The following is a 20,332-nucleotide window of genomic DNA, read 5'->3' as shown; positions in this document are numbered from 1 at the left end:
TGCTAGAAGAGCACAGCAGTTCAGGCAGCATCCAACGAGCAGCGAAATCGGCGTTTCGGGCAAAAGCCCTTCATCAGGAATAAAGGCAGTGAGCCTGAAGCGTGAAGAGATAAGTTTGGGGAGGGTGGCACCACTGATCCAGAATCTGGTTTCCAGCATCTGCAGTCATTGTTTTTACCTCAGATCTAAACATTGAAGTTCTAAATTGGAGAAAGGCCAATTTTGACGGTATTAGGCAAGAACCTTCGACAGCTGATTGGAGGCAGATGTTCACAGGTAAAGGGACGGCTGGAAAATGGGAAGCCTTCAGAAATGAGAGAACTCGAATCCAGAGAAAGTATATTCCTGTCAGGATGAAAGGGAAGGCTGGTAGGTATAGGGAATGCTGGATGATTAAAGAAATTGAGGGTTTGGTTAAGAAAAAGAAGGAAGCATATATCAGATATAGACAGGATAGATAGAGTGAATCCTTAAAGAGTATAAAGAAAGTATGTTTAAGAGGGAAATCAGGAGGGCAAAATGGGGACATGAGATAGCTTTGGCAAATAGAATTAAGGAGAATCCAAAGGGTTTTTACAAATATATTAAGGACAAAAAGATAACTAGGGAGAGAATAGGGCCCCTCAAAGATCAGCCAGGGAGCCTTTGTGTGAAGCCACAGAAAATGGGAAAGATGCCAAATGAATATTTTGCATCAGTATTTACTGTGGAAAAGGATATGGAAGCTATAGACTGTAGGGAAATAATGGTGACAACTTGTAAAATGTCCAGATTACAGAGAAGGAAGTGCTGGATGTCTTGAAACAGTTAAAGGTGGATAAATCCCCAGGACCTGATGAGGTGTACCTGGGAACTCTGTAGGAAGCTAGAGAAGTGATTGCTGGGCCTCTTGCTGAGATACTTGTATCACCGATAGTCACAGGTGAGGTGCCGGAAGACTGGAGGTTGGCAAACGTGGTGCCACTGTTTTAAGGGTGATAAGGACAAGCCAGGGAACTATAGACCAGTGAGCCTGACCTCGGTGGTGAGCAAGTTATTGGAGGGAATCCTGAGGGACGGGATGTACATGTATTTGGAAAGGCAAGGACTGATTTGGGATAGCCAACATGGCTTTGTGCGTGGGAAATCATGTCTCATAAACTTGATTGAGTTTTTTGATGAAGTAACAAAGAAGATTGACGAGGGCAGAGAAGTAGATGTGATCTATATGGATTTCAGTAAGGCGTTCAACAAGGTTCCTCATGGGAGACTGATTAGCAAGGTTAGTTCTCATGGAATACAGGGAGAACTAGCCATGTGCATATAGAACTGGCTCAAAGGTAGAAGACAGAGGGTGGTGGAGGAGGGTTGTTTTTCAGACTGGAGGCCTGTGACCAGTGGAGTGCCACAAGGATTGGTGCTGGGGCATCTACTTTTTGTCATGTACATAAATTATTTGGAGCAAGTGTAAGACGTACAGTTAGTAATTTTACTGATGACACCAAAATTGGAGGTGTAGTGGACAGCGAAGCCGGTTACCTCTGATTACAACAGGATCTTGATCAGATGGGCCAATGGGCTGAGAAGTGGCAGGTGGAGTTTAATTCGGATAAATGCAAGGTGCTGCATTTTGGGAAAGCAAATCTTAGCAGGACTTATACACTTAATGGTAAGGTCCTAGGAAGTGTTGCTGAACAAATAGACCTTGGAGTGCAGGTTCATAGCTCCTTGAAAGTGGAGTTGCAGGTAGATAGGATAGTGAAGAAGGCATTTGGTATGCTTTCCTTTATTGGTCAGAGTATTGAGTACAAGAGTTGGGAGGTCATGTTTGTGACTGTACAGGACAGTGGTTAGGCCACTGTTGGAATATTGCGTGCAATTCTGGCTCCTTCCTATCGGAAAGACGTTGTGAAACTTGAAAAGGTTCAGAAAAGATTTGAGGATGTTGCCAGGGTTGGAGGGTCTGAGCTACAGGGAGAGGCTGAACAGGCTGGGGCTGTTTTCCCTGGAGGGTCGGAGGCTGAGGGGTGACCTTATAGAGGTCTGCAAAATTATAAGGGGAATGGATAAGTCTTTTCCCTGGGATTGGGGAGTCCCAACTAGATGGCATAGGTTTAGGGTGAGAGGGGAAAGATATAAAAGAGACCTAAGGGGCAACATTTTCACGCAGAGGGTGGAACGTGTTTGGAATGAACTGCCAGAAGATGAGATGGAGGCTGATACAATTGCAACATTTAAAAGGCATTTGGATGAGTATATGAATAGGAAGGGTTTGGAGGGATATGGGCCGGGTACTGGCACGTGGGACTAGATTGGGTTGGGATGTCTGGCTGGCATGGACGAGTTGGATCGAAGGGTCTGTTTCTACGCTGTACATATCTATGACTCTATGACTGTATGAGTAATGTGGAAATAGGCATCATAGTTTTGATGACGTCAGATTATTATCACCAAGGGGCAGCTGCAGTTGAGAAGGCTTAAGGACAGATCTTTTGAGGGCATTGGAGATAATGGTGAAGAATAGGAAGCGAAGCCATGAATTGGATAAGAGCCATGTGAGAATATTCCTGCTCAGCTGAAAAACAGTAGCATGGTATTGGAGGAGGATGACGAGGTCAACTTCGTCAAAGTTGCAAATAGTTGAAACCAGGAGCAATTGTTCGCCTTTGTCACAATTATGCGTGTTGTTTTCTCCTTTTACTGAGATCTATTTTGATAGTGTAGCCATATTGAAGCCTGATCAGATGGATTCAAGCATGAAGTTCTGTGAAAAATGGGTGTGGGCTTGGGACAAGACAATTTACAGGGTCAGGGAGATGATGTATTATTATTCAGGAGATTAAGTGGTTTTGAAGAATCAAAAGAAACTAAACTTTCTAACTACTAAAAGCCCATAAAGATCAGCATTTAGTAATAATACTTAAAGATAAAAGCAAATTCATTGCATTGAAGTCATGTGATCTGAAGGCATGTAGATGAATGTAGATTAGAATTGTCAGAAAGAGAATGTGTAGAATTAGATGATAAATGAAGGAATTAATTGAATTTGATTGTATGCATTGTTGGCAGAAAGTCTTTTGGTTTTTTCAATTGTGATTCATGAAATGTTTAAAAATTACATGTCCAAATTTGAAGGATATATTTGTTTATACATGGATAAATTAATTTTAAAAACGCATGCAGATTGGTTAACAATTTTTTTTGTTACTGTTTTATTAGGGTTTCTTGCCCACATTCTTTTCATCTTATTGAATTATTGCGCAAAATGCTGTCTCTGTTCTGGTATTGCTTTTGTAAACTGTAGTGACCATTACAAGTGAGCCACTAATAAATTGTAGAGTGAACATTATAGACTCATATTTTTATCTGAATGTGAGTTTTCACTGTACAAACTTTTCTGCTGTGAGCATTTTTGAAATCATGGAAATGTTTCAAAAACTTTATTGATATGTTTCTGACAGATAAAGCTTTTTTTAAAATCTAAAAGTGGTCAGTATACCTAAAGTATTTTATGCAGGGTAGTATATTTTAGGTTGTATATTTAGCAAATTCAGGAATTGAAAATCATGAAACAGCAATATCGTAAAGACTTGTAATCGTCACTTCAGTTCCTAAAGGCAATAGCAAAACAGAGACTGAATTATCGTGCAAAATACTATCAGACTAAGAGAATATGGGCAAGAAAGCCTAACAAAATAGGAACAAAAAAATTGTTAACCAATCTAAATTTTTCAATTAATTTATCTGTGCATAAATAAATATATCATTCACATGTTACAAACAAATTCTGATTCACACATGCCCTTGAGGGAAGAATATCTGCTGCCTTTACCTGGCCTGGCCTACAAGTAACTCCAGAACTCCAGTCAATGTTGACTTTTAAAACTAGAAGGCATAGATTTAAGGTGAGAGGAAAAAGACTTGAAAGGGACCTAAGGGGCTGTTCATTTTTCATACAGAGTGTGGTACCTATATGGAATGACCTGCCAGAGGAAGTGGTGGAGGCAGGTTCAGTTACAACATCCAAATACCATTTGGGCAGGTACATGAATGAGAAGAGTTTAAAGGGATATGGGCCAAATGTAGGCAAATGGGACTGGTTTAGTTTTGGAAACCTGGTCGGCATGGACGCATTAGGCCGAAGGATCTGTTTCCATGATGTATAACTCTATACTGTCTCTAACTGTGGCAAAGAAATGTAAGCGTTGTGTTCCAGCAAGGTTTATTATCCAAGTAATTATGAGTTTTGGATATTGGGTTTATTTTCCTCATGAAGATTTTCTTTTCTACAGCCAGTTTTGAATTACTGAATTATTCATTATGGAAGAAAATGCATGATTTTAGAATTGAAGGTTATCATAAATTGCTGCTACATATAAGCTTCATAAATAGCCTTATTTGGAAAATTTGTGAACTGATCTGTGCTCTGCCAGCTGCACAAACTAAATTTCAGCATGTATTTCAATGACAAGTGCCACCTTGAATAATTTCATGGTATGCTTTCACTAACCAACTGTAAACTTTTATGAGCCATCTTCATTCTTATCCGACACACTTTATTCATGACTAACAGGAGCTTGCATATTGCAGAAGAGGGCAATTTGCCTTTGTTTTTTTCAGGTTGTGCAACATAAGAATGACTTGAATGATAGAGGGTAAAGGCAATTTTGACATTAAAGTGATAACAGAATAAGTATCTACTAGACTTTGAGCAAAATACAAATAATGCTGAACATTATCTTTTCATTAATGTTGGCATGTTGGCATTTTAGTTAGATTGTATTTAATGCGAACACCCCCATCAAGAATCAGTGCTGTCTCCACTGCTTTTTGTCATTTATATGAATGATTTGGATGTCAATATAGGCGGTATAGTTAGTAAATTTGCAGCTGACACCAAAATTAAAGGTGCAGTGGAAAGTCAAGGAGGTTAGCTCAGAGTACAATGGGATCTTGATCAGATGGGCCAATGGGCTGACGAGTGGCAGATGGAGTTTAATTTAGATAAATGCGAGGTGCTGCATTTTGGAAAGGCGAATCAGAGCAGGACTTCATTGTAGAGGAGTGTTGCTGAGCAAAGAGACCTTGAAGTGCCAGTTCATAGCTCCTTGAAAGTGGAGTCATAGGTAGATCGCATAGTGAAGAAGACATTTAGTATGCTTTCTTTTATTGCTCAGAGTATTGAGTACAGGATGGAGTGAAGGGTCTGTTGCCATGCTGTATGAAACTATGACTATGTTGTGGTTACACAGGGCATTGGTTAGGCCACTATTGGAATATTGTGTGCTATTCTGGTCTCTCTCCATTAGATGTTGTGAAAATTGAAAGGGTTCAGAAAAGATTTACAAGGATGTTGCTGTGGTTGGAGGGTTTGATCGATAGGGAGATGGTGGATAGGCTGGGGCTGTTTTCACTGGAGCAACAGAGGCTGAAGGGTGACCTTTATAGAGATTTATAAAATCATGAGGGGCATGTATAGGGTAAATAGACAAGGTCTTTCCCCTGGGTTGGGGGAGTCTAGAACTAGAGGGCATAAGTTTGGGATGAGAGGAGAAAGATTTAAAGGGACCTAAGGGGCAACTTATTCATACAAAAGGTGATGCGTGTACGGAAAGAGTTGCCAGAGGAAATGGTAGAGGCTGATACAATCAACATCTGGATGCATACATGAATTGGAAGGGTATAGAAGGATATGGGCCAAGTCCTGTCAAATGGGACCAGATTAGCTTAGGACATCTGGTTGGCATGGATGAGTTGGACCGGAGGGTCTGTTTCCGTGCTGTACATCTCTATAACTCAATGCGATGAGCAGCAACTAGTATCCTCAGAAAGCACCCAAACAGCCAAGGGGTGCCAGCAGGGCAGGAAAGTGGGAATGGCCATTAAGATGACCATGAGTAACCTTAGAGCACTAACACAGCTTTATGGCATTATTATCAACTCATTCTTATCTAGAATACCTTAACAGTTTGAGGGTCTGACTCTGATTCTAGGAACTAGAATGATTACCATTGCAGTGAGACACATAGGGCAGAATCTTCCCAGCCAATGATTTATGTGGGCAATACGATCAGCAATAAGGAGATTCCAAAAGGCAAGAGCGCAACATCCCATTTTCCGAACACCTGGTGAACAGCAAGACGAGATTCTCACCAGTTCAGCAGGGAAAGGCCTTTTTGCATGTATTAGCATCCACATTATCTCACCTAATTGACGTGCAGTCTCCTGTTTTCCTACCAAATGGTAGTTCCTGACATGGAAGTCAACATAATAACCAGGTGACTTTAGTTCACTGTTTAATCCCCTGGATTTCCAGCTTCGGTACCAGAGACCAACATCTCCCTATTAAACATATGCAATTGATCAATTTGATTGAAGAAATGATTTTCTGATTTGAAAACAAAGACTAGACAGGGGACGAAATGTCTGCAACACAAATTCCCAGCTCTGCGAACAGAATCACAACAAAGACTAACGCATTATGCTGTACCTCGACTTCTAAAAGGTATTTGATTGAGTTCCATGCTAAAATCTATTTGTTTGACTCAAAAGAAATGCATGTTGAATTTAGTTCTGCCAATTTTCAAATGATAAGACAGTAGAACCTTGGCACAAATATATTATTGGTTTACTGGTATTCATCGCTCTCTCAGTTATAGTTTTGTGGAGATAGATTGCACTGCCCTAGTTATTATCTGGTGTAGTAACTCAGGGTTGTAAATATAGCATTTCTTATGGTCTTGAGAAAGTATTTGTATTTTCCAGTTATGTTTTGAGTTGAATAGAGTTCATGCACGAGCAAATGGCGAATGATTGATGGATTGTCGAGCTTTTTTTGTGTTGTCGCCAAGATACTGGTTCAGGCACCACGGACTAGGTGGTAGTGGACGGAAAAGCCTCTAAGCCTTGTTCAAACGTCTCAGTGTGCAAAGAAACCTCAAGTTGGCTCCCTTCACTTCACTAGCTCCCATTTCCATCCAGGACAAAGTGAGGGCCACAGATGCTGGAGATCAGAGTCAAAACGTGTGGCACTGGAAAAATCACAGCAGGTCAGGCAGAATCCAAAGAGTAGGCGAGTCAATGTTTCGGGCATAAGCCCTGCCCAGAACATAGACTCTCCTGCTCTTCGGATTCTGCTTGACCTGCTGTGATTTTTCCAGCGCCACACTTTTTGACTCTGATCGTCAGCATCTGCGGCTCTCACTTTGTCCTGAATGGTAATGGGAGCTTGTGAAGTGAAGGGAGCCAAGAACTTGAGGTTTCTTTGCACACTGAGGGGTTTGAACAAGGCGTTGAGGCTTAGGGAGATTTTGAGAGATCTGTGGTACCTGATTGTGGCATGTTACCAAGAACTTGTGCATGGATTTGGCAAGTAAGTGGAAAGGTACTAACCTCTTGGGTCCAACAATGCTGACCAGTTCTGAGGAGAGGTCAGTGGACGCAATTTGTTGACTGATTTCTGTCCACAGAAGCTGCCAGACCTGCTGAGCTTTTCAGCAATTTCTGTTTTTATGTCTGATTTCCAGCATCTGCAGTCCTTTTGCATTTTATTTAATACTCTCCCAACGACCCAGAAACCCAGCCGTTCAGTTAAATTTCAAGTATCTATCTCTCTATTTCTCTATTGCTCGATCTCTATCACTCGATTGCTGGTTCTATCCCTCTCATTCGTACATATGGAAACACAGCCCTATGGTCCAGTAGGACAATGGCAACTTTATCTTTGAGAGACCAGTCCAGGAATGCCCGACTGTCTGTGTACCGGAGGGCATCAACCTGGAATCCATGCCCACTTTTTCAAAGCAAGTGTTGTGTGCTGTGGGGTTTTAAATGTCCAATATCCAATTTGAAAGCATTTGAGAAAAGAAGCATGTAAAGTACACATGTAAATTAGAAGATGTAGGCCAGACATTCCTTGTAGCCTCATTCACTGTTCAATAAAGTGATGGTGGAACTGATTGTATCCCAAATCTGCATTCCAACCTGTCACTGATAACTTTCCACTCCCTTGTAAAACAAAAACAATCTGTCCATCTTTGCTATAAGAATACTCAAGGACCTTGCTTTCAGCACCTTTTCAGCAAAAGAATTCTAAAGACAGTCAATCCTCTGAGAGAAAAGTACTTCATTTTAATCCGTTTTAAATGGATGATCCTGATTTTTAAACAGTGACCCTTAGTTCTAAATTTTTCCCATAAGGAGAAGCATTCTGAACACATCCATCTTATCAAATCTCTTCAGAATTTTGTTTCAATCAAATCACTTGTTACTTTTCTAAACTCTAGCACATTAATGTGTAATGGGTTAGAATGAGAAGTGGGTCCAAAGTGAGGGGCTGGGGTGCCAAGTGGTTAGGGGTCAGATATGTGAATGATAGCTTGGGGTGGGTCAAGGCATCTGGGGGTCGGGGGGGGGGTGTAGGTTTGTTGGGTCTTGTAGAGTTGTATTGGGGGTGGGGGGTGCTCTTTGGTTGGGGGGTGGGTATCGTTTCAGGGAGGGGTTAATTGAGTTTTAACAGTTTAACACTTAACCAGGAGTTAGAGCAGGTTATAATCCTGTAATTTTTCACAGCTAACATTTAAGTTTAAGGGAGTTGAAACCCTTTGAAATCTCCAACTCTCGCTCAGAGGTAACAACTTTCTAGGAGTTTCCAGATGCATTGAAATTGCTCCAAGGAAACTTAAATTTCCCAGATTAAACCACATCAAGGTGTTATCTGATTCCCAACACAACTGCATTTTATACTGTTCCCCATTGGAATGTTTTGAGGTTAGGATTTCACTACACAAATGTGAAAATAATCCTGTGAATTTAACTAATCTCTGGTGCTTTTAACACAGATTACACTATCATCACACTTGGTCTGAAATCCCAAAATGGGAACCTTCTGTGGTTTTAAGTTTTGAATGGAGGTATTTGACAATGAGCTTATAGAGGCATGCAAAACCATAAAACGTATGGAAAAGCAATTCAGAAAATTACTTGAACAAATTAGCAATATTAAAGCTTATGAAGGTTGATGAATTTGTCTCCAGTTCATTCCTGAACTGCTGTACAGCCATTGAAGTTTCATCATCATTGCCAAGTAATGGGCACAACAGCAAAATTGAAGACTTATGATTTCAAAAACAGCCAGAAGGCAAAGAGTATACTCTCTGTTTTAGTAATACAAATTGTGGGTTAAATATTAGACAGGAATACGAGCGGATTCTCCCATTCTTCATTAAAATAGTGCCATGGGATTTTTTTTACACTCTCTCTCTCGAGGGGATGCATATCACCTTGGACTTGCCTCGTTCAGAAAATAGCATCTCTTGCAATGCCATATCCCTTCAAAATTGCACAGCAGAGCTGGCCTCGAGTTTGCAGTCAAATCTTTGCAATCGAACCTGAGCGCTCAACCTTTCAGCAAAGAGGCAAGTGTGGTACTGCTGGGCAGTGAAAGTGTTTAAACATTTGAAAATTAAAAACAAACTTCTCCTCTTTGGTAGTGTCATCAGTTCTGTAACCTTGAGTGCTATATGTTGAAATTGGCTCAGCCTGCTATAAATTCACTTGTATAGAATGGAACACAGTGGTTTAAACTAGATTTATAGGTCTCTGTGTTCATATAAACATGTAAAATATTTTTCTACACTTGACAGTCTACAGAATTGCCAGTTGTTGATGCATGAATTGGTTTGAATGATTAAAAGCTGCTTTATACCTCAACAGTTTAAAGCTACAGAGTAACAATTATGATCAAATTCACTTGGTTCAATCAATGGAAGTTATTTCTCCATTAAAAATACAATATCATGAACATGCACACTAGTATAATGAAATAGGCTGTCATACTTGACTTAACCAAACTAATTACTTTGATATTCTTTTGCTAGTTCACAGAATTCCTACAGCATAGAAGGAGGCCATTTGGCCCATTGTTTCTGGAACAATGGTCCAAATGAACAACTCGTCTAGTATTACTCCTCTGCACTCTCCCATAATACTGCATTTTCTTCCTTTTAAGGTAAATGTTTAACTCAAGGTTGAAATTCACCGTTGAAGTTCACCTGTCTTCACCACACTTTCAGGCAGTGCATTGCAGATTCTAATCACTTGTTGAATGAAAAGACTTTTCCTTGAATCACTTTTGCTGCTTTTCGTAATTCGTTTAAATCCATGGCATCTCGCTGTCAATCCCTTCCCTAGTCCAAACAGTTTCTCTTCATCGATTCTGTCCTAACAAATTATAAGTTACATTTATTGTCAGATCTTTCTCTGAGGAAAATATTCCTAACTTAGAGTCGTAAAGCCATACAGCATGGACATAGACCCTTCGGTCCAAACAATACATGTTGACCATAATCCTAAACTAAACTAGTCCCACCTGCTAGCTCTGGGCCATTATCCCTCCAAACCTTTCCTATTTATGTACTCATTCAAATGTCTTTTAACTGTTGTACCCATATCCACTACTTCTTCAGGAAATCTATTCCACACGCCTTTAATGATTAATGCACGCATCATACATTTTATTTTGAATTGCCTCCTCTTGTTTTCTACCAAAATTAAGCATTTCACATTTCTCTTCCTTGAAGTTCACCTGCCACTTTTCCATCCGTTCCACTAACATGCCTACATCCTTCTGAAATTCCACACCATCCTCCTCATACTTCACCATGCTTTGAAGTTTCATATCATCGGCACATGTTGAAATTGTTTTCTCTACACTATTATTGGTTATTAATGTATATCAGGAAAGGCAAAGGTCACAAGACTGATCCCTACGGAACTCCATTATAAGCCTTCCCATAGCATTGCTCATTATTTTCTGATGCTCAGCCAATTTTGCATCTATCTTGCTAAGGTTCCTTCCATTCCATGAGTTCTAACTTTGCTCTCAAGTTTTATTTTTGTGTGGCACTGTATCAAACACCTTTTGGAATTCCATTTATGCCACATCAAAATCTTCTCTCTAAACTCCTCAGAAAGCGCTAACAAGTTAGCTAGATGTGAGTTCCCTCTGAAATGTCATGCTGGCTTTCCTCAATTAATCTGAATTCGTCAAATTAACTCTTACATGATCCTGAATTTCATGGGGCTTATTTTGCAAAGCCTAGTTCAAAAGACGTTTTAAACATTAGCAATTCTCCATCCACCTGACCCCACCCTCAAGTCTAAGAAAGACTGAAAACGTATGCTATGTGTCTCTGCAATTTCAGCTTGCATCCTTCAGTATTTCGGGTGCATCTCATCTGGTCTCCATGCCATATCAATTTTATGTACAGACCACTTATTGAATACTCTTTATTTTTCAATTTTAAACCATTCTAACATCTGAATTGTTTTGCTGTGGCACAAGTAGCATAATCTTCAAATGCTGCTCTTCACTGTTTGGTTACGCCCACAATATCCCATTTTCAAAAGCTAGGCTGCATTTTTGATGTCTCCTTTTCTCCCCTTCACCCCACTTTACAAACAGTTTGAGATTAAAGACTTATTTTACAGAATGAATTACTAAGGCAAATTAATGGTTTGTGTGATATTTCTGCAGATGCAGTTTGTTTGTTGCATTTACTATTTCTATTTCACATTGTCCGTGTCTGTAGTACCGCACTTTTTATTGCTTCGTCCATAAGACAGAAGTCTTCAATTTGTTCTATTAACAACCTTTTTTTCTGGTTTTCAGAAATATCATTTGAAAACTCCTTTGTAAAAGTAGGACTGGTCACTTTTGAACAATCAAAGAATGCTGAAAAATGAGACAAATGTTATGGAAGCATAATGGGGGGGGCGGGGGCGGGGTTATGGCCCCTAGGTTTTTATTAACCCCTTCTTGGTCAATCAGAGCACTTCTGTTTTTAATTTCTGCGTGTAGCTATTGCAGTTCAGTTGAACTTAATTTGCTACATCAGAATGGAGGAGAACCAAATCTGAGATTTATTCGAGTGAATAAGAATGGAGTTTTATTACTTACTACCAGGAGAAAGTAATAAAATGTGAAAACAAACACAATTGCTGCCAATGACCTAACAACAGGTAGCAAGGAGAACAAGGCGTATTGAAACAAAAAATGCTGGAAATCACAGCGGGTCAGGCCATGGAGAGAGAACAAACTAATGTTTGAAGTGTGCTTATCTAGTACAGATGAGAAGGTAGAGTACTCTGAGAATAAAAAGACCTAATTCCAACTGTTTAGCTGTTGTTCTATTTATTCAGCAGTGGCAAAGTTTGCAGCTGTTGAATTCTCAGTGAGTGGCGATTCTTTATGGTCTTTTTCACCATCTTGGTTCTGCAATTGAGAATGTGTGTGAGAGAGAGAAAGCAAGAAGAGCTTCTTAGGTCCTTGTTATATTCATTTAATGATGCTTTCTCTCTTTTTCCTGAAAGCTGCAATTGATCTACAGATCTTTTGCAGATTCGGGTGTGCCTGTGTTATTGTTTCATTTCATTTCAAACTTCTTGGTTGTAGCTGACCTTTAACCCCTCATGCAAGTACAACTAAAACAAGAGATGAGAATTTCTTGGTGCAAGGCCAAATTCCAGTTAATTTTTATAAAGTAGTAATTTGAGGCTGTTGATTTCATATATTCCATAGGGATTGCTTGGACATGACAGCTGATCACAAGAACCATCTTAAATATAATTTTTACTTAACTAAAGTCTCTGATAATAAAGTCAAATGTTGAAAATTGAACATTGATATTCCATTTTCACTGCAATTGTAATAAAATATACTTTATGTAACGTTGTAACAAACTTAAAATATTTGAGGACTTCTGTTTTATTGCTTTGATCTTGAACATTGACCCAGAATTTGCTGGAGTGGGGGCATTTTAATATGCCCTGAGAGTCGGATTATTCTCTCCACCATTCGGTCATACTCTGTAGATCTTTAAGTGTTAGCCCTTACTTCCTCTGACAAGTTTAATTCTCTTGATGGTGAAGCAAACAACAGCTTTTCGCAAATAACACATTTATCTTGTTTACTACAAATTTACTACAAATTGCTATTTGTATGTATTAAGCTTGCTGTTGTTTACCCAGCAAAGCCTGCCTCTTTGTAGTTTACAGTAAGCACTAATAAGTATCATGGCTGGGATGAAAATGAAAAGTGTGACCCGAAGAGCCACTATTGCTATGCCTGCCAGCTTGTGATTAATGTTTGATGTTAATGCTCTTTTTTCTTAACCTTTTGAAATTATCTCACTGGCCCTGAGAGTATATTTAATTTGTTGGCATTCTGTTTCTTCAATTAAAGGGGTCACCGTTGCCTTTTACATGGGCCAACATGCTAACAGGTCTCATTTCTAATGGCATGTGATCTTTCTGAGGAAAACATTCACATCTAACAAACTATATGTGGTCATGGGAACCCCCTCTGGATTTTCCAGACTCCATTTTGATGGTTTGTGCTGTCTGATTTAGGGAGAAACGAAGTTGTTCCTTGGAGGAAGAAAGAAATCTCATAATATCAGCATTATTGCAGTTATCTGTCTTCTTTTCATTATTGTAGTCAAGCTTCCCAAAACCACAGGAATATGTTTCTGTCCACTGTCTGGGTTCAGAAGGGTGTATTAAATAAAAACTTGTAGAAGAAATAAATGTCATCATAAAATTTGAGATCCAGTGCAAATTTTAAAAAATTGTGGTTCTTCTATTGTGATTCACTTTTGAATTTGTGCTTTTTAAAATAGATTGTGTTTCTGTAATCTACTTAAAATTCAACTGCAGTGAAAAACTTTAACTCATGACTAGGGTGTTAGAGTGCTTACAAATGCAAAGACAGCAAGGAGTGTTTCCAGTTTTATTTTTGAAAGACATCACAATCATGATGTACTACACATTTTCAAAATCCAGCATCTGATTTTAACTCCTCGGACCATCATCATTTAAATTGTCAGAGCAATTCGCTGACCACACAGGTTAGTGAAGCCTCAAGAAACCAATAAACAATGTTGTCTGAAATGAAATTAACTTTTTTTTATGAAAAAACACTGAAACTTGTCCATCCAGTCAGGCATGAAGGAACTATTAGGTTCTATTTTGATTGCAACCTATATGGTAATTTTCATAATAAGATCATCTCTCACTCTTTTAAAACTCAATGAGTATAGGCTGAACCTGTTCACCCTTTGCTCAAAAGATAATCCCTTCCTCGCAGGAATGAGTCACGTGAACATTTTCTGAATTGTTGTCACATACGTACATTTTTTTTTAATAAGTACCCAGTGCTCCGGTTGGGGTGTCACCAAAGCACTGGACAGCTGGAGTAAGGCTTGTACACTTTGATATTTCATTCCCCTTGCATAAAATGCCAACATTTGATTCACGTCCCTTTAAAATAATTCTCTGTTCTTGCAGGCTAGCATTGCTGATTGGCAGGCAGCTGGAAGAACACAGCAAGCCAGGCAGCATCAGGAGGTGGAGAAGTCGATGTTTCGGGTATAACCCTTCTTCAGGACTGAAGAAGAGTTACACACACAATACTGACTTCTCCACCTTCTGATGCTGCCTGGTTTGCTGTGTTCTTCCAACCTTGTTCCTGTCTACTTTGGATTCCCGCATCTGATGATTGACATATTTGGAAACCGATTTCTGCAGTCGCTCTCCGGTTGAGTAATATGCTGTTTTCCTTGTTTAATTATTTCAGTTTCTTTACCTACATGTTCAGTTACAATTGTTATGCTTTTAGTTGTTTTTGGTGTGGAGAAGTAATTTGTTTTTGTACAAACAAAGTGTGAATAATCACCTCAGTTACCACAGCGGAATTAAAATAATTTGCAGAGAGACAACTTTAGAATGTTGTTAGGTATGAAATTGGATAGTTTATTGAAAGGCTGTGTGTGTGTGTTCAATTCTGACAGCATTGTTTTCCTTTTAGCACGCAGAGGTTTCAGTTTTTGAAGTGAATATTCGATTTGTTGGAGGGCTCCTCTCTGCGTATTACCTTTCTGGTGAAGAGGTGAGTACAATCAGAATTCAATGTTTAAAAGTTGTTGTGTTCTACCCAGTTGTTCCCTTCTCACTTGAAATAAATATCTATAAATCAACTGATATTAGTCCTGTTACTTGACCTAGCTGTTACTAGCTGTCCATTTTAAAATCAATGTTTAGAATGTCATATAAAAGCACCAGAAACATTCTAGTCAAGCATTCTGTTTCATTTATGGGTCAGCATTGTATTATACTATGGCGGAGTGTTAGAGTGGAAACCTGTGTCTGAAAATGTATGGTGACATTTCTTGATGATGGGGCGCAGAATGATCTGAGCTTTGTGGCTTCAGTGAGGCAATGGAACAGTACCAAAGCTGTTGATGCTAATGGGTGTGGAGGACCTCAGTTGGGGAATTCTCATCATTGGATTAAGCTTGTGATTTTACCTCCAAATACAATTGCCACCACAAACATTTTCAAACCCCAAATTTGGATACCTTCTCCAGCAGCTGTTAATTCTGTACCTCAGCAAGTTTTAAGCAAAAGTGGGACATTGGATGTCAGGGAAGAGGGGGAGCAAAAAAGGAAGAAAATGGAATGCAGTTTTGCAATTAAACAGAAGTTGTGATATCACTGACTTAATACTTTTAAAAATATTGTTATTTTGCATGAAGTATTTATAGCTTTAGAATTGAAGTGTTTAATTGGTATATGATAGTTTGAGAATGTTAATGTACTTTAACAAATTAACTAAATTAGTTAATAAATCCTTTTGCTGCTTTTCGTAAATGGATTTTGCAAAATCAATTGTATGCAATTACTTCATCTCTTAGATGCCTTTGCACGATGCTTGCCAATTGTAATCTCTCCTACTTATGCATTTGAATTAAGGCCTGAAGTTGAGAAAGTAGACAGTGGAACTTAAAAATGAAGTTTTGCAAGAGCCCCACAATGCTTGAAATTCACTGCTTCTTTTTACAGTTAAAGCTGGAATTTGGATGTTAACAAGTATGTTTAAAATGCAAATTACATTTTGCTATTTTTTCCTGCAGATCAGTTATCAGAAGAGTACAGTTGATATTGTTGATATTTTGCTCTAGGTTATGTCTTCTGAAATTGGCAGGAACCAGGTCTGAACATCTGATATTAGCACTGAAGTATAAAAATCAGACGTTCAGTATTGATGCCCATATGCAGCAAAAAGGAAATCGAAGGCATTTTGACGTTATCTATTTAAAGCAGCAAGAATGGAGGTTTTAATCTGTAGAGTTGTGATTTTATATGATTGTAGCTGTAGTACTAAAAATGGTAGTCCTTTGCTAAATTACCCAAAAACTGCCTACTCCAACTAGCTGTTTTGCTATACATTTCTAATTAAGTAGTAAACTTGCAATTTTTTTTTCCACATCTCAATGGTGGCTCATTTGTCATTAGCTCTGTAATTTAAGAAAGAAGGTAATGGTGACTTCCTTGTCTGTTCTACATCAGAAAGAAATCTCTTTTCATCAGCCTGTAGCGGAGGGGGTCACTTTACCCAACTAATACTTCTCAAGGTTTGTTTGAGATCAGGAACTTGACTGATGAGACAGAATTACAAATGTGCATCGTACAATTCTGATGTACCACACATTACTTGAAGATTCACTGTCGTTACTTTTATTAACTGCATTTTAATTAACAGTGTAATATGTTTTCTATCCTTTTGTGTGTTCAGAGGAATATGTGCCACACAATGGTATAGTAGTTAGCTTTGCTGCCACACACTGCCATGGACTGGGACACAATCCTAGCCTGAAATAACGTCTGTCTGGGGGGTTTGCGTGCACTCCCTGTGATTGCGTGGATTTCTTCTGGGTGCTGTGACTCCTGCCCACAGTCCAAAGATATACAGAGTAAATGGATTGGCCATGCTAAATTGTCCATAGTGTCCAGGAATGTGTGGTCTAGAGGGGTTAGTCATGGTTAATTTTGGGTTATGATTGGGGAGTGGGTCTGGCTGCAATTGTCTGATGGTCAGTGTAAAGTTGATGGGCCAAATCACCTCTACTAGCACTGTAGGGATTGAGTGATTCTATACATGTGCTTATTGACCTATTTTAAAGCCAAACCTTCAGCTTGAGAAGGTCTATGTTCAAAAGTGAACATTTGTGAAATCTTATGGACCAGTAACATTCCTTTGAAATATCTTACTGATCCAAAATGGTATGTTTTAAATTAAATTAAAATGCATTCTGCTAATTTATAATGTACAAAAAATGGAAAAGATGGGATTTTTGCACTAACTCTTTTAATCTGGGCATTCTAATTTAAATCAACTCATTCTTCTAAGTGGTTCTCTTAATAAATATGAAGTAGAAAAGAATGATGGTCACCAGGGTCTTAATTTGATGACTTTGCATTATGAACTGACCTCTCTTGACTTCTCATTTTAAATGCATTAGGTTGCCTCTTGGCATCAGTCTCCAAGTGGATTTTACGATCGTCAGTGTAATAATTTAATGCATAACGAGACTTGTGTTGGAGATGACATATGTGAGGTTGATTATTTGGTAACATTCACTAAGAAAGGTGTTGTTTGATGTCACTCCAGAGTTGCTCCTGATGATGTAGCTGTACTGACTTAACATTGCTTGATGTAACTTAAATCCATTCAGTGTAAATATGCCTCAAATTCATGTAAATATAGCCTGGTTCAAGTAAAAAATGTCTTTGGCTTGTTTGTTGGATAGAGTCAAATTCCAATATTTGCTTATTTTCTTCATATGCTATTGAAGAGAACCAAACTACTTTTGTGACTATATTTTATTTATGAATCAAGCATATTTTTGCAATTTAAAATAATCGCTCACATTTTAATAGTCAAATCTAACAAGAATCTTGAATTGTGTTAGGAGATTTAAATTATTTCTATTTTTCTGGCTTGATGTGAAATAATGAAATGTATATAATGAGAGGTCCAATGAGTATCATATAGTTCTGATGGATTTCTGGTGTCGTAGTGAATTAATATAACACAATAAGCATTTGCCAAATGCCCAGTTTGAAGGAAAAATAGTTACAAATGAGAAATTGATTTTGAATGTGAGCATTAATCTAATTCTAATTTAACAATTTCTAGTCTTAGGAAAAAAGCTTATTAGGGGATTCAGTTCTGTTGGAACATCTCACTGAAACTCTCGAGCCTGAAAGGCAAAATGGAAATTGCATTGATCGTTTTAGAAAGCTGCTATTAATTAGACCCTTAGGTGATTACTGTGGTGGAATTCTTATTGTTAACTTCTTACTGTCTCACTTCTTTTTTTCCCCAGGATATTTTCCACTATGATTGCTTCATCTACACATGCTTCCAGTCAATTATTACTCCCCAGTGCCTCGCTAGTATTGCTACCATTGTTTTCACTACTAAGTGTGTCATGGGCTAGTTAAACCACTTTGCACTTTAAATTATCTCCTCAGGAAGTTGATTCTGCACACAGCATTGCAATGGAATATTGCTGAAAGGATCAATGAAGCCGGATTATAAAATCTGAATAGTATCTTATTGGCTGAAAATGGTAGGGAAAGAGTATGAAGTTCATTTACGTAGGAGACTCAATGGAGCCTAGAGATTAGGAACGGAAAACGTAATAAGATACTGGAGGTAGGGAAGATGTAAGAACAGATCTCCTGCATTGGAAATGTATTTGGAAAACTTGAGGTTTGGAAGCACTACAGTGAGAGGAATTCAATATTGTCTTTGTATTTAAAAATAGCATGTTCCAAAAACATACCTTGTCAAGATGATTCTTAACGTAGGACATAGATTGTAATAATATTTGCTTTTAAGTTGCTCAGTGGTTTCAAGTTATGTGACAGAGCTTCATTATTAGCTTGCAGATAATGCATCCACACAAAGGCATTGTATACAGTAATCATAATTAAATATTATTAAAGCTTTCATTGTATCTTTTTCCCTCTTCAAAGTAACTGCAAAATAACATTCACAGTATATGAAATGTAGCAAACGAGAGTGAAAATTCTGCTGTTCATTAAAGAAGTTATTTCTTTTCCAAATCTTGCTTACTGCATGCCCCACATGATCACTTCAATGCCTTCAGTTTTGATAAGATTACCACAATTGGTCACAACAATTACCCTTGGCTCCATTTCTTTATAACTAAGTGCAAGAAGGACTCTGATGCTGTAATGAATGAGTCAATGAATGTCCTCAGTGGTGAGGATTTAGCAAAGGCCAGCAATGTTCTACTGTCTTGCCAAGTGATTAAATGCAAAAGAAGAAATACCAGTCTGCCTCTGTATAAAAAACCTTAGTCAGCTATTTCAAGAATATTGTTTCCAGCATTGATTTACTTATATGGCAGGTAATTCCAGAGTAAGTTTTAAATGCCACTGTGGCTTTTTATCTGTAAACCATAATAAGAACATGAGAATTAGAGGCAGTAATAGGCAGCTTGGCCCCTTGAACCTTTTCTACAATTCAGTAAGATCATGTCTAAACTGACTGACTTGCCGCCACTTCGGTGCTTGTTCTCCAATAATACTCAATTCCCTCAAAGATCAAAAGTTTATCTAACAGCCTTGAATATAATTCAATGGCTCATCCTTCATTGTTACCTATCTTAAAGAATTGCAGAGATTAATAATAGTCTGAGAGAAGAAATTCCCTCTTACTTGCATTCAAGGCAAGAGGTTTGTCATTTTGATGTGTCTCCAGTTCTGGATTTGTTTAACGAGGGAAAACATCCTCTCAGCATCTTGCCTGTGAAGTCCTCCAACACTTGATATCTTTCAATAAAATCTAGAATCACAGAATTGTTAATATGCAGAAGGAAACTATTCGCCCACTGTCTGCACTTGCTCCCCAAATGCACTTGAAGACCTAGGGCCATTGTCCTGCTGTTTTTCCACTTACCCTTGCACATTGTTTCCATTCAAATAATCATCTGATTCCCTTTTGATTGCCCCAATTGAACCTGTCTCCTCCTCACTTCCAGATGGTGCATTCCAGATCTGAAAAGTTGATTTTTCTCGCATCACTTTTTTTGCTACTTTTGCAAATGATTTTGAATCTGTTCCCTTTCATTCTTGATTTTTGTTTCAATGAGGGGGAACAGTTTCTCACGATCTCACCTATACAGATAGCTCATAATTTCTCTCAAACCTCCTCTTAGCTTTTTCTCTCCAAAGAAGAGAAAGTTCCAACTTCTACAAACTATCCACATAATTGAAATCCCTCATTCCTGGACTCCTATTTGGAAATCTTTTCTACACTTCCTTCAGTGTCCACATCCTTCTTGTAATATGGGACCAGGACTGCACCCACTGCTGCAGCTGAGGTGTAAGAGGTGTCTGGTGTAAGTTCAGCAAACCTCATTGCTCTTGTCTTCTGTGCCATTTGTATGAAAGCCAGATAATATATCTAACTTCAAAATTC

At 38.5% G+C, this 20,332-nt stretch overlaps 1 protein-coding gene across 1 annotated transcript in view; it reads left to right on the top strand.

Moving 5' to 3' along the window:
* man1a1 (mannosidase, alpha, class 1A, member 1) overlaps positions 1–20,332 on the top strand; it is a 468,823-nt gene that overhangs the window by 222,937 nt on the left and 225,554 nt on the right. Inside the window, exon 4 of the mRNA XM_060850868.1 lies at positions 14,846–14,926. Within this exon, the coding sequence (XP_060706851.1) occupies positions 14,846–14,926 (81 nt within the window). The remainder of the gene's footprint in view (positions 1–14,845; positions 14,927–20,332) is intronic.

Source organism: Hemiscyllium ocellatum, chromosome 3 (genome assembly GCF_020745735.1).
Source record: "Hemiscyllium ocellatum isolate sHemOce1 chromosome 3, sHemOce1.pat.X.cur, whole genome shotgun sequence".
NCBI classification, from domain to species: domain Eukaryota; kingdom Metazoa; phylum Chordata; class Chondrichthyes; order Orectolobiformes; family Hemiscylliidae; genus Hemiscyllium; species Hemiscyllium ocellatum.
The sequence above is the reverse complement of the archived record's forward strand: the minus strand, read 5'-3'. Positions and strand labels throughout refer to the sequence as shown.